We start from the raw sequence: 15,243 nt of genomic DNA, 5'->3' as shown, positions 1-15,243 counted from the left end.
TCAAACAAAAAAGGGGGGCTTCCCTCCCCGCTTCGAAACTATTATTTTGTTCATATGCAGATTTAGGCTCCAATCCTAAGCCTGTTCTCCCGAGAGCAAGCATCACTGGGTCTTCTTTCTGAGTAAGAAAGCATAGGGTTGCACTGTCAACCCAGTTATTTCCTCCCCCCCATGAGTAAACAATTTAAGGGGATGCGGGTGGTGCTGTGGGTTAAACCACAGAGCCTAGGGCTTGCCGATCAGAAGGTCAGTGGTTTGAATCCCCGTGAAGGGGTGAGCTCCCGTTGCTCAGTCCCTGCTCCTGCCAACCTAGGAGTTCGAAAGCATGTCATAGTGCAAGTAGATAAAAAGGTACCACTCTGGCGGGAAGATAAACGGCGTTTCCATGCGCTGCTCTGGTTCGCCAGAAGCGGCTTAGTCATGCTGGCCACATGACCTGGAAGCTGTATGCTGGCTCCCTCGGCCAGTAAAGCGAGATGAGCGCCGCAACCCCAGAGTCGTTCACGACTGGACTTAACAGTCAGGGGTCGCTTTACCCTTTGCCTTTAAACAATTTAAGACGTCTTTATAAGATTCCTGCTGCTGCGGTAACCCGCCTAAAGGCAAGGTCCATGGAAAATGGTTGAGGCAGCAAGTTAAATGACGGGGATTTTAAGGATGCTTCAGTTTTGGCTCATACAAAAGGATTTTCTTTAAAAAGCAAGAAGGGTTGGGGAAATTTCCGCGGCAACATGAAGCAAATATATGGCACTTTTCAGTAGGTAGGAATTTCAGCCCCGCAGAGACTTGGCGCTTTATCCCTATCTAGTGGATATAATAGGTAATGCAGAGTTCTTGGTGCTCAGCCCTTCCCAGACTACCGTGGTACCTCGGGTTACATACGCTTCAGGTTACAGACTCTGCTAACCCAGAAATAGTACCTTGGGTTAAGAACTTTGCTTCAGGATGAGAAGAGAAATTGTGCTCTGGCAGTGCGGCGGCAGCGGGAAGCCCCATTAGCTAAAGTGGTGCTTCAGGTTAAGAACAGTTTCAGATGCAAGAAAGCGAACTGGACTCCTTGGCAGGTTTTGAATAAACATTCACAAACTTTTTATTGATAATAATCAGCTAAATAGTTTGAGGATCTATACAACTTTGTAACATGCAGAAAACAGCATTCTTAGAGAAACCAAAGACTGGAACTGAGGGAAGTTGGGGGGTGGGTGGGTTTTGTGGGGGGGGGGAGGAAAAATTGGGGGGAAAACAAGGATGACATGTTTTTGGATAATATGTCTTGTTATAATTTTGAATTAAAAAAACTAAAAACTAAAAAAACTAAAAAACCCCACAAAGAACAGTTTCAGGTTAAGAACGGACCTCCAGAACAAATTGAGTACTTAACCCAAGGTACCACTGTATTTCTTTCTTTATTACATTTATATACCAACTTTATTACACTTATATGCCACCTTTTCATCCAAGGAGCTCAAGGTGGTGTAACATGGTTCTCGCCTCCCCGCTGTGTCATCACAACAAACCTGAGAGACAGTGACTGGCCCGAGGTCACCCAGTGAGCTTCTTCTTGGCAGAGTGGGGGCTCAACATTTTAAGCAGGGGGGCACTTACTTCAAGAAGTAGATTTGAGGAGGGGACACATGGGGGGAGGAGAGGAAGGAGAAGCTCACTGGGCAAATGGAAATCCTTCCGCTCACTGGCGTACGAAGGGGGGGCGCGGGGGAATGCAGCGCACCGGGTACCATTTGGGGAAAGGGTGCCATCGCGGCTGCCCCCCCAAACGCACACCACGCCCCTGTGAGCGATGCACCATGCCCCACGCCCCCACAGGTGATGCGCCACACCCTCGGAACGCACATCAGCCACGCCCACGCCTGTTCTCCGCTCCGGGGGCTACAGCATGTGGCTCCGCCACTGCTTCTGCTAATGGTTGTACTTTGTCAGCCACAGTGAGAAAGCAAAGCCCATCAGCTTTCACTGAGAAGATGCACATCAGCAGCTGCAGAACATGAGATGCCAGAGTTTGCCCCACACCGGCACTTCGGGCTCATGCACTTATGTGCATATGCTCACTAAGAAATATTCCACTAAGGGGGCTGATCCTAGGAGAATTATAGTTCTTGCAAACTATATTAGCAGAACATTAACAAGGCAACTCCCCCCAAATCCCAATACAAGGCCAATACAGTGGTACCTCGGGTTAAGTACTTAATTCGTTCCGGAGGTCTGTTCTTAACCTGAAACTGTTCTTAACCTGAAGCACCACTTTAGCTAATGGGGGCCTCCTGCTGCCGCTGTGCCACCAGAGCACGATTTCTGCTCTCATCCTGAAGCAAAGTTCTTAACCTGAAGCACTATTTCTGGGTTAGCGGAGTCTGTAACCTGAAGCGTATGTAACCTGAAGCGTATGTAGCCCGAGGTACCACTGTATAGAGACGGTGGTTGATGCGGGATAGGTACAAGGAAACTGCAGTGGTTAGGTAATCTTAGAGTCTGAACTTAATAGTTTTACAGGGTGGGGGAACTCCCTAAATGGTGATGGCTTCACATAAACTGAAGTAACAAGCCAGTCCTACTGTCTTTGCAAATAAGTTGAACACAACCCATGGGCTCTTTGATTTTCTGTTGATGCTTCTTAATAATGGTATGTAAACAGCTTTGTGAGGTCTGCCTGAAAAGGTGTATATAAAGCAAGCACTATATAAAAGATGTATGGAAGTGAGAACTGGACTATAAAGAAGGCTGATCGCCGAAGAATGGATGCTTTTGAATTATGGTGCTTGGAGGAGACTTTTGAGAGTCCCATGGACTGCAAGAAGATCGAACTGATCCATTCTGAAGGAAATCAGCCCTGAGTGCTCACTGGAAGGACAGATCCTGAAGCTGAGGCTCCAATACTTTGGCCACCTCATGAGAAGAGAAGACTCCCTGGAAAAGACCCTGATGTTGGGAAAGAGAACAAGGAGAAGGGGACAACAGAGGATGAGATGGTTCGACAGTGTTCTCGAAGCTATTAACATGAGTTTGACCAAACTGCGTGAAGCAGTGGAAGACAGGAGTGCCTGGTGTGCTCTGGTCCATGGGGTCACAAAGAGTTGGAAATCAAATCATGACAGAGGTGGTTGTCAGAATTGCCTCCACATCTGCCACGCTACTGCAAGTTGTCAAAAGCCTGAGAGTCTCTTACACAACCATCTCTTCCATGTGGAAATATCGTCGGAAGCACAACATCCACATCAGGAGGAGGCTGCTTCGAATAAGATGTAACCAGATTCTGGGAACAAGTAGCATCAGAGAATGGATCTCACTCCTTGCTTAAGAATACTCGTGGGTCATGTGGCTGAGCACCACCAGGAGACAGAATAGTAAAATGGTTTGCAGGTGCATTTGCCTAAACAAACAACATGTTGTTTGCTAAATGATAGGAAACAACCATCTTCTTTATCCACCCTCTGGCATAACTTTATTCAGAAATGCAAATTTCATTGTATGATTTGTAGATACTATTACCTGCAAATATAACACCCCTTTGTTTTTAAAGCCTTGCACAAGAAGTGACCACTTTCTCCAGGTTTTAAAGGTTGAGAACATCATTTCCCTGTAGATATGTCTGCCAAGAACCCCAGAGGATTTGAGGGATGGGGAAGACAAATGCTTCTCAAAATGTGTGTTGAAACACAGCGATCCTTGAAATTGGCAGCTCTCTGAATAAAACGATGCAGTTCTCCAATGAAAAGCATGTACGAAAATGCATTAAATTGGGCCAAAGTATACGAAAATGCGGGACGCGGGTGGTGCTGTGGTCTAAACCACAGAGCAAAGGGATTGCCAATCAGAAGGTGGACGGTTCGAATCTCCGCGACGGGGTGAGCTCCCGTTGCTCAGTCCCAGCTCCTGCCAACCTAGCATTTTGAAAGCAGTCAAAGTCCAAGTAGATAAATAGGTACCGCTCTGGCAGGAAGGTAAACGGCGTTTCCGTGTGCTGCTCTGGTTCGCCAGAAGCGGCTTAGTCATGCTGGCCACATGACCCGGAAGCTGTACGCCGGCTCCCTCGGCCAATAAAGCGAGATGAGCACCGCAACCCCAGAGTCGTTTGTGACTGGACCTAACAGTCAGGGGGTCCCTTTACCTTTACCTATGCAAAAATGCACATCTTAATCAAAACGACATACAGAGGGGCATTATTCAGGGGGGAAAGCTAATTTGACCGAATATGTATATTAGGCAAATCAGCATACAAAAGAGAAATGTGCAGTCAAATGCTTTCATTTCATGAGCACTCCCCCCCCCAATTAATGCGATATATGTGATGAAACTGAGGTTGGGAGGCTCAGGCAGCAAAACATCTTGGGCCGGCCTGCATTGCCAAGAAAAGGGCTGCCTGCTGAGATGTTGCCATTCCCATCACGACCCCTTACTCACATGAGACCTTGCTTGAAGTAGCCCTTGAAGAGCTCAGACTCGTGGCCCTGCACCTCACGGTGCTGCACGGGAACCCCACCGAGGTAGTCGTCCAGCTGGGTGGTATAGATGGCAGCACAGCCCTGCTCGTCCAGTGAGGAACGTTTGCCAATCCAGTAGTGGATGTCATAGGACAGGGCGCTGCCCAATTTACGGGTCTGCAGGAGGGACAAACGTCATTGGGATAGATAAGTGCAGTCATAGGGCCCGGAAACCCTGACTTGCACACAACAACAACAACAACAACAACAACAATTTTATTTATACCCCACCCTCCCCGGCCAGAGCCAGGCTCAGGGCGGCTAACACCAATAAAATCACAGTAAAAACATAATAGGGGGGGAAGAGAGAGGGGGAAACCAATTTAAAATACAGGTTAAAATGCAGCCTCATTTTAAAGTAGCCGATAAATCAAGACCATAAGGGGAGGGAAACATACAGGTCAGACCGAGTCCAAACCAAAGGCCAGGCGGAACAGCTCTGTCTTGCAGGCCCTGAGGAAAGATGTCAAGTCCCACAGGGCCCTAGTCTCTTGTGACAGTGTTCCACCACATCGGGGCCAGTGCTGAAAAGGCCCTGGCCCTAGTTGAAACCAATCTAACCTCCTTGAGCCTTTGGACCTCCAAAGTGTTGTTATTTGTGGACCTTAAAGTCCTCTGCAGGGCATACTAATAATAACCAAAGTCTCTGAATGACTGAGCACTGAGTTTGCTCCCAGCTTAGAATCCCAACAGCATGGTTTCCTAAACTTGGGTCTCCAGCTGTTTTTTGGACTACAACTCCCATCATCCCTAGCTAGTGGTTAGGGGTGATGAGAAATATAGTCCAACGACAGCTGAAAATCCAGGTTTGGAAAACTTTGCTCTGGAGCCATTCCACCCTAAGGCCCACCACTGCTCTTCAACCTTCACAGCGCATCACTGTCTGCAGCCACTAGCTATGGGATTGTTTTTGTCCATAACAGAAGCTTGTAGTGACCCAGCTCATCTCCTAGGACAGCCTTCTTCAACCTTGGGTCCTCAGATGCTACAGCTTCCATCTTCCCTGACCATTGGGTAAGCTGCCTAGGGATGATGGGAGTTGTAGTCCAACAGCATCTGGGGACCCAAGCTTGAAGAACTGTGTATTAGCAGATGAAAAGAAGAGGTCCTATTGCTGTGCAGGATGAAGTATGCTGTGTCTAAATGTATTTATCACTCTCTCCAGCAGATGTCATTGCAAACATTAGGCATTCCACTTATCCTCCCCCCCCCCATTTAATGATCCTGGTCCCCCCCCCCAATGTGAGGGGGCAACAGGAAAAGTCTTGTATGTTTACCCCACACTTAGGGGAAGGACTCAGTGAGAGGGTGCGTGCTTTGATGGTAGAATGTTCCAAGTAACACCCTTGGCACCATGTATTAGTAGGTGATGGTAAAGACCTTTGCCTGATGCCCTGCTGATCAAAGCAGAACAGATGTTGTTTGACTCCAACTCCCATCAGTCCCTGACAGTATGGCCAGTGGTTAGGAATGATGGGAGCTGTGGCCCCCAGATTCCCCACCCCTGCTGTTCATGTGCATCTATCTGCCAATACATGTGGGGTTTGGGTTTTCAGCTTACAAATGCAAATGTTGCCTTTCAGTGCTTGGGATGATGCGCTGGAAGAGAAAATGTTCAGGGACTGGGTTAGTCCACTTGTTAAAATAATAATAATTTATTATTTATACTCCGCCCATCTGGCTGGGTTTCCCCAGCTACTCTGGGCAGCTTTCAACAGAACACTAAAATATAATAACCTATTAAACATTAAAAGCTTCCCTAAAGAGGGCTGCCTTCAGAAGTCTTCTAAAAGTTTGGTAGTTATTTTTCTCTTTGATATCGGGTGGGAGGGCGTTCCACAGGACAGGTGCCACTACCAAGAAGGCCCTCTGCCTGGTTCCCTGTAACTTGGCTTCTTGTAGCGAGGGAACCGCCAGAAGGCCCTCAGAGCTGGACATCAGTGTCTGGGCAGAACAATGGGGGTGGAGATGCTCCGTCAGGTATACTGGGCCAAGGCCGTTTAAATGTCAGCATCAGCACTTTGAATTGTGCTCAGAAATGTACTGGGAGCCAGTGTAGGTCTTTCAATACCGGTGTTATATGGTCTCGGCGGCCGTTCCCAGTCACCAGTCTAGCTGCCGCATTCTGGATTAGTTGTAGTTTCCGGGTCACCTTCAAAGGTAGCCCCATGTAGAGCGCATTGCAGTAGTCCAAGCGAGAGATAACTAGAGCATGCACCACTCTTGCGAGACAGTCTGCGGGCAGGTAGGGTCTCAGCCTGCGTACCAGGTGGAGTTGATAAACAGCTGCCCTGGACACAGCTGCCCTGTTACGGTCTGAAGCAACTGAAATCAGCCAGCACACGCAGGACTTTCCTGTTAGCCTGCATGCCCAATTTATTTTAGACCTAAGATAAGGGTCAGCAGCTGGCAGACCCTAAACAAATCCCGGCCTCTGAAGGATGGCGTTTGGGCTTCCCAGCTGCCTCCATTGGAGGCGGATGGGGAATATGGCTGAGTGGCATCTCCAGAAACAGGATTGGGCAGGATGCTGCTGGGGGGGAGCCTTTTGCCCATCTCAGAGTGGCTTGGCAGCTAAACTAGAGCTGACTGGGGTGATGGAAACCAATAAGCAAGGATCTCCACTTACCGAGAGGAGGACATAGCAATCACCTTCGTAGAAGCTGCCATGGGCTTTCGGAGGCACCAATACCAGATCCATTTTCTGGGAAGGAGAAACACAGTACATTAAGCAATCCCCTGACCCAATTTGGTGGCCTCAGTGACACGGCCTCCAACCATCGATGCCCCCAATCCTCTCTCAGACATCCTGTGGTGACGCAGACAATTTCCTTATAAAATACTTTCAATTTACACTTTCAATTCAAAACAAATGTTTAAAACTTTTAAAAAAAACATTTCAGACTTATATGAATAAGTAAAGGTAAAGGTAAAGGAACCCCTGACCATTAGGTCCAGTCGTGACCAACTCTGGGGTTGCGGCGCTCATCTCGCTTTATTGGCCGAGGGATCATGTGGCCAGCATTATTAAGCCGCTTCTGGCGAACCAGAGCAGGGCACAGAAACTCAGTTTACCTTCCTGCCAGAGTGGTACCTATTTATCTACTTGCACTTTGACGTGCTTTTGAACTGCTAGGTTGGCAGGAGCTGGGACCAAGCAACGGGAGCTCACCCCATCGCGGGGATTCGAACCACCACCCTTTTGATCGGCATGTCCTAGGCTCTGTGGTTTAACCCACAGCGCCACCCGCGTCCCTTGTATGAATAAGTGCTTAAGGCTAAAAAATTGATTAACAGTAGCACCCAGCTCACAAAAAAATTTGACCTTCTCTATCTCCATCCATTGCTGCTATGTTATACTACAGGGGTCAGCAATCTCTTTCAGCCATGGGCTGGTCCACCGCCCCTCAGACTATGTGGTGGGCCGGACTATATTTTTTTTGGGGGGGGGGATGAACGAATTCCTATGCCCCACAAATAACCCAGAGATGTATTTTAAATTAAAGCACACATTCTACTCCTGTAAAAACACGCTGATTCCCAGGCTGTCCGCGGGCCAGATTGAGAAGGTGATTGGGCCGCATCCAGCCCACAGGCCTTAGGTTGCCTACCCCTGTTAATTGTTGGGGGAAAGAGGTGCTCCCATAAGTATCTCAGGCTTAAGCGATGTGAATTACAGGCAGAACTTGTGGAGTTTCCATAGTTTCAGTGTAATGTGCTCTGGACAAAATCCAAGCTGGACTAGCTGCAGTTTCTGAACTATCTTCAAGGGCAGCTCCACATAATGCATGTTACAGCAGCCAATCAGTTGCCAGCACACGCAGGATAGAAATTAAGCAAACTGAAGCTTTCAGCAGCAGGTAAGTACAATTATAGGAATGATCTCCACCTTTGGAATTTCAGAAAGATGGCCACCTTGCCTAGCTAGGTAAGAGTTACCTAGATGGCAGGTTCGGTAACCTTTGGCTTAGACCAGAGAAAATTTCATTGTCCCACCTCAATTCTCCAGATGATCAGTCCAGGTGTGTTGGTAACAGTCTTGAAGGCACTGGTCAGAGCCATGGTGGCTTTCAGTTTTTGGAATACTCAGCAAAACCTGACAAATAAGAACAAAGAGGTTAGCCAGTTACCAAGGGCAGAATATGGGGTGCAACTTTGCCATGAAGCTCAGACTTGAGCCAGACTGAGGTTTTTTCCACAGAGTTGCTGTAAGGAAAAAAGCGATGGTAGTTATTTTTCTCTTTGGAACACACCATGTACCTGAAAGAATGAAATCTTGTCCCACCATCCTCAGAAGCCCAGGGGATTTCCCAGGACAGAGCCTTCTCTGTGGCAGCCCCCTAAGTTGTGGGACTCCCTCTGCACCGAAGTGTGTCAGGCACTTTCTTGTATTATGCAGCTTCTGGCAAATGCTGAAGATTAACTTTTTTATCCTAGCTTTTGACCCTTGAAATGTATGTTTTTAGGAAGCTTCTTATTTCTGCAGTTTTAAGTTGTTTCTAATATTGTAACCCACCCTGGGACCTTAAGGTGTAAAGGTAAAGGTAAAGGGACCCCTGACCATTGGGTCCAGTCGTGACCGACTCTGGGGTTGCAGCGCTCATCTTGCTTTATTAGCTGAGGGAGCCAGCGTACAGCTTCCGGGTCATGTGGCCAGCATGACTAAGCTGCTTCTGGCGAACCAGAGCAGCTCACGGAAATGCCGTTTACCTTCCCACCGGAGTGGTACCTATTTATCTACTTACACTTTGACGTGCTTTCGAACTGCTAGGGTGGCAGGAGCAGGGGCCAAGCAACGGGAGCTCACCCTGCCGCGGGGATTCGAACCACCGACCTTCTGATCGGCAAGTCCTAGGCTCTGTGGTTTAACCCACAGCGCCACCTGCGTGAAGGGCAGATAAATAACAACAACAACAATCATGTACTTTGACTTGCGCTCCTTGAAGAAAAGGCAGATGGGGTCTCTTCCAACCCAACCTGGAGACGCTGAGAATTGAACCCTGGACCTTCTGCATGCAAATTGGATGCTCTGCCACTGAGCTACGGCGTTTCTGACATTTTCCTTCTCTCTTGGGCATGGAGGGAGCTTCCCAGTTGGCAGGGCTTATCGAAACAGAGACAGGCGTGGTTGCTAGAGCACTGCCATTTCTTTGCCACAAAGCCACTTCCGAGCTGGAGAGGAGGTGGGGTTGTGGGCCCACGCCCTCCCCACACACAGGGGGGCTGGCTTACAGCCTCTGCGAGAATGAGGGAATCCTCGGACGCGTCAGCTCCCTGCCTAGCCAATCGGCTGGACAGGGAGGCGTGGCCCGGGCTATTTATGCCCCGGCGCGCCCGAGGACTGTCCTCTCTTCACCTCTCCATCTGATCAACTTCGGTTGGTCGCCTTTGAGGGGCCTGGTAGGAATTTTTCCACTTGGCGAATTGGCACCGGCCATTTGGTTTTTTCACCTACCTCGTAGCAAACGTCACAACTTCCTCGGTATTGGCGGTTAGGCATTGGCAGGGGTATTGTTATGCAAATGAAGGGGGGGGGGAGAAAGCACCATCATCTTCCCCAAGCAAAGGGCAGTCCAGTCAGTGGCGTAGCGTGGGTTGTCAGCACCCGGGGCAAGGCAAGTAATTTGCGCCCCCTAACCCGTGGATTTGCGCCCCCTAACCCTAACCCCCAGATGTTGCGCCTGGTGCGGCCGGCCCCCCCTGCACCCCCCACGCTACGCCACTGAGTCCAGTAAAGGATTCCGAGGGGAGTTGCCCTGTCCGAAGCCTATGGAGGTGTGGGCCTAAGGCACGCCCCCGAGCGGTGACACCCGGGGGGTCCTAGTTGACGTACTTCAGCAGGACTTCCCCCGCTGGTGGTTAACCCTCACCGGTCTTCATGCAATTGGGCTGAAGCCAGTTAGTCGATAGGAACCAATGCCTAAGCCAATAGCTCTCAATTCCTGTAATCAATAAAGTTGTGGCCTTTTACACCCATCAACCTTAAATAAAGTGTCCTGTGTCTTTATTTCACAAGGGGGGAGGGGGACCTGCCACACAAGAATGGTGTCCACACCATGCACCGTGCCACGCCACATTTTTAAGCGACATAATTTACGCCCCAATTTCCCCTTGCCCTGCCTTGCTCCACAGCCAGGACCAGCTTTTAATGCCTAGCGTTTGCCAGCACGGACTTCCAGATGTTGTTGGACTGCAACCCCCGTCATTCTTGACCACCGGCCAATGCTGGCTGGGGCTGACGGGAGCTGGAATCCTGCACCTGGAGCCCAGCAGGTCCCCAATCTCTGTGCTAGAAGACAGGAAGGAAGAGCAAGAGCGGTGCTGAGCGTGTCCCTACTTCCTTTCCTTCGACTCCGAGTAATCACAGCCAAGCCAGTTAAATGAGAGACAGAGAGTAGAGCTTCTCTGGCAAGGATCTCCTAGGCTGGATTGCACACAATTTTGCCCCAGTAGTTAAAAGCCTGTTCTCTATGGGCACATGTGAGCCTCTCTTCTCATCCTTACAGCTGGGGCTCAAGTCACACTTATAGAGGACAGGAGAGTGGCACGCAGATACTTACAAATAACTGTGAGGCAGTAGATGCTCTGTCCTAGTTCCTCCTGAATGCGGCAGGGAGAGGCACACTCAAAAAGACCAGTAAAGCATTCTGGGAGATGCAAGGGCGGGCAGGATCAGAGCGGCTGAACCCACAGCGGCAGACTACACCCTCCTCCCCCTTTTCCATAACCCCCAATTGCTCAGTCATTGAAAGCAGATGGTGGGATTTAACAAGGGGAGTAGACCAGTCCTACAGACTCTCGTTTGGGGCCTTGGAGGCATCCCAGAGGCTGGGATTGATTAGCCAGAAACATGCAGGGCTGAGCCAGCTCAAGTTCCAGAGAAACAGGGCAGCCATTTGCTCTGGAAAGAACTGTCTGGCCCTCTCCTCCTTTTGGCACAGAGGTCTGTGGTTCAGGTCTCCCTACCACCACCACTTCTGAAAGCTGAGGAATCTGCCTTTGCTTTGTGTAAAAACTATAGGGGACCAACACAGATATAGTGGGTGGCTCCACTATAAACCTTTCACTCCATGGGCAATGTCTGGAGTGATTCCTGTAGCGAAACGCACATGGAAATTTTTGCATCAGAGTGGGAAATCCTCCATGTGGATTCTGCAGAAAAGTAGGAAATTCAGAGTCTCCTTGCTTCCTGTTTGTGGATCATTCCTACAGAATATTTGTGGGATTTGCCATTCTTGCATAACAACTAAAAAAAAACCGTTCTGGTGCAGTCATCCCAGTAAACTCAATACAGAAATATAATTTCACGTCACATCAGAACTAACTCCTTCTGGGTTCCATCAAACTTTATGGATGCAATGGCTGGTGTGGGTGAAAATCTTCACTAACTGTGATTACCAGCCACAGAGAAGGACTGCAGTCTAGGTGTCCTCTCCAACACAGTTAACTCTGCAGCCTTATTTCCAGGCCAGGTTTGTCTAATACAGAACCACTCTGTAGCCTTGAACTATGCCAGCTATTCCTAGCAGTGTCAAGAGTAACCATCATAGTCAAGTTGTGACACCAGGGATCATAGGATCGCATGTTTTTCATGATTTGCCAGTTCAGCCCGGTTATAGATTGCATTCATATAACATATACCATATTGGCCTGAATAGAAGCCTCACTTTTTTTTTCAAAATTCTGACCCTGAAAAGTTAAAGTGTGGCTTAAACTCACAACCTTACAAAAATTGGCTTTTGCGGTATCGCTGCTGAAAAAGACATACTGTAAAATGGAAAACATGTGTGAGTGCTGGCGGAATTTTAAGGGAGCGGCTTATATTCGGGTGCAGCTTATATTCGGGCCAATACGGTAATTCATATAACAGAGTTACATAATGACTCTACCCAGATATAGTTCATGCCAGGGGTGCCAACTTGAATAAAATATTGGGGGGGGGCAGGTAAGCCATGGGTCACAAGGCACGGCATGCACACGCCATTTGCACGGCAATGCCCATCAACTTTGTGGGGGGCCTGGCCCCCTCAAATATTTTATGGGGGGAGGGTCAAAGACCCTTCAGCCTAGGCTTCACTCCTGAAACTGTGTAAGATACATATTCCTTCCTGCATTGATATGCAGATTGTAATGCATGCTCTTATATCTCACAATGCAAAAGGGATCGTTGAGGATACTTTGCATCCCGATGCCTCTAATTTGTTTAAAATTGTTTCCCCCTCAAAAGCAATCTTTAATCAATAGCACTGGTATTCCTCCGTTACAATATACCATCCCAGTTTCAATGGTGCAGCTTAGAACCAGGACTTCATAGTTTTATTGTAGCACCCGGCTTGTGGTTAACGCTTAGCTGGAATGAAATATTCAACGCAGCAATAGAGAAATTAAAATAATAATTTATTTGTCAGACAAATAAATGATAGGCACAGCGGTATATGGTTACCAAAGCTCTGCCTGCCCTCCAGCCCTGATGGCCAGCACTTATATTTCCTCAGCCCAGCCCCCTTGCTCCTCCTTTGGCTGCCTCTGTCCAATCAGCCTGGTTGAAATTCCTATTGGCTGTTTGCTAGAACCAATCATAAAAGATACACCCATTTCCTATTACCTTTTATGGGAGACAAAGAGCTATATTTCCTTCTATCCATAAATGGCAGACAAGTAGCCATATATCTTACATTTGCCTCGTCAAGGCACCTTAATTACCAGATCACCTTTTGCCCCTGTTGCCCCTGCATTCCAAAACAAATGGCTAAAACAGATGGCTCGTGGTATTAAGTTCTATCTAAACAGAGATCTTACTATTTACCAACTCTTAATTAGTGTTTTTGCAGCTTGATTATATTCTGTAATATGTAGGGTCAATGTAACCTTTGCTCCCAGCCTGTATTTCCCTTTTACAACCTTGAGAAACCTGTCTCCTGCTACTACTATAAATCAGGGGGGCCCTTGTCCAGGAGGATAAACAACTGCCAAAGTCCTTAGCCAGCTGGTTTTCTGCATGGCATGAAACATTTGCAAATCTTTAAGCTCATTTTAAAATACAGGCCTTGATCAGATGCCTCATTATGGTAGGGGTAGTAAATATTAGCTTCCTCATCCACCGTCTCTTCTGGACAAATGTTTTGTGGGCTGGGTGGGTGTCAAAGGTAAGAGGTGGGTGGGGCCAGAGGCAAAATTTGGAGGAGCAATGGCTGCAACAACATACAGTGGTACCTTGGTTTACGGACTTAATCCGTTCCGGAAGTCCGTTCTTAAACCAAAACCATTCTTAAACCGAAGCGCGCTTTCCCTAATGAGGCCTCCCGCCGCCAGTGCCCTTCCACTGTTCGGATTCCGTTCTTAGACGGAGGTAAAGTTCTCAAACTGGGACACTATTTCCAGTTTTGCGGAGTTTGTATCGTTCTTAAACTGGACTGCTCTTAAACCGAGGTACTACTGTACTAGCTTTTACACAAACTCACACACCCTTCTTTCATCTCCTATCCAGGCAAGCAAAGAAGCATTACTGTATGGTCTGAAAGGTGAAGTGTTGTTAAAGGTATCTTACAGAGAATATTTTAATAATAATAATAGGTAAAGGGACCCCTGACCATTAGGTCTAGTCGTGACTGACTCTGGGGTTGCGGCGCTCATCTCGCTTTATTGGCTGTGGGGGCCAGCGTACAGCTTCCAGGTCATGTGGCCAGCATGACTAAGCCGCTTCTGGCGAACCAAAGCAGCACATGGAAACGCTGTTTACCTTCCCACCAGAGCGGTACCTATTTATCTACTTGCACTTTGACATGCTTTCGAACTGCTAGGTTGGCAGGAGCAGGGACCGAGCAACAGGAGCTCACCCCGTCGTGGGGATTCGAACCACTGACCTTCTGATTGGCAAGTCCTAGGCTCTGTGGTTTAACCCACAGCGCCACCCGCGTCCCTTAATAATAAAAATAATAGGCAGCTAATCCAAGCGATTTTGGACTCAACCTTCTTTTTCAAAGTAAGTTTGTTGTCACTCTTCTGCAGAAAAGTTTTAGAATGGTTTAAGAAGTCTTGGGTGTGGCATCTGGTTATCAGGGAACACGGATATCCATGGGAACGAAACAGAGGAGGGGGGCATTTGTTGCCTCTCCCCCAGTGAACCATACTCTCCAGACATCTTTCTTTCTTTTTTTATTTCTACCACCTGATATACATTGCAAAATGTACAGCCACAATTAACCTCATTTCTTTTTTGTTTGGTGGAATCTAGACACACATTAAAAAAATGTTGCCAAATGCTTTTATAAGAAGCCTTTTGAAAAATATATTGCATTTGCCATAAGCTCACCATCACCATCTAGTGTCAGATTTGCATAATGCACTTGAAATGTACCTAAAGCGTTATATTTGCAGCTGTATAGCCGAGTCCTTTGGGAGAAACTACCGTATTGGCCCGAATATAGGCCTCACCCACAAATAAGCCGCACCTTTAAAACTTGGTGGCTTGGGGGAGGTTTGGGAGCCGTGGATGGGACGGGCGCCATTGCCCCACGCTCCCGGGCTGCTTCGCTGGCAGCATAAGGTTGCAAATATAAGCAGCACTTTAACTTTTCACAATTTGAATTGGGGTGGGTGGGGAGTGTGGCCTATATTCAGGCCAATACGGTAGGCAGCTCCCCACTCCAGAAAAATTCCCTGCAGAGAACCATGTCGAAATGCCCAGTGCTGTAGCTCCTAACCCTTTAGTGTGCTCACAGTAGCCCTTCCTTCCTTCCTTCCTTCC

At 48.1% G+C, this 15,243-nt stretch overlaps 1 protein-coding gene and 1 long non-coding RNA gene across 4 annotated transcripts in view; one reads left to right on the top strand and one right to left on the bottom strand.

The window, feature by feature from the left end:
• LOC309332454 overlaps window positions 1-15,243 on the top strand; it is a 53,574-nt gene that overhangs the window by 31,705 nt on the left and 6,626 nt on the right. The gene's annotated exons all lie outside the window — the stretch shown is intronic.
• Window positions 1-15,243, bottom strand: part of AVIL (advillin) — a 45,874-nt gene that overhangs the window by 29,412 nt on the left and 1,219 nt on the right. For 2 of the 3 annotated variants that reach the window (XM_081844420.1, XM_081844418.1), the window contains exons 2-4: window positions 8,493-8,592; window positions 7,126-7,200; window positions 4,417-4,613 (exon numbers count right to left, since the gene is read on the bottom strand). In XM_081844420.1, coding sequence (XP_081700546.1) covers window positions 4,417-4,613; window positions 7,126-7,200; window positions 8,493-8,558 — 338 coding nt within the window. In that variant the 5' untranslated portion in view covers window positions 8,559-8,592. Of the gene's footprint in view, window positions 1-4,416; window positions 4,614-7,125; window positions 7,201-8,492; window positions 8,593-11,044; window positions 11,160-15,243 lie in introns of those variants that run through there. The other variant, XM_081844419.1, reaches the window with a different exon arrangement.

Source organism: Podarcis erhardii, assembly GCF_964252035.2.
Source record: "Podarcis erhardii genome assembly, chromosome: 2".
NCBI lineage: Eukaryota > Metazoa > Chordata > Lepidosauria > Squamata > Lacertidae > Podarcis > Podarcis erhardii.
The sequence above is the reverse complement of the archived record's forward strand: the minus strand, read 5'-3'. Positions and strand labels throughout refer to the sequence as shown.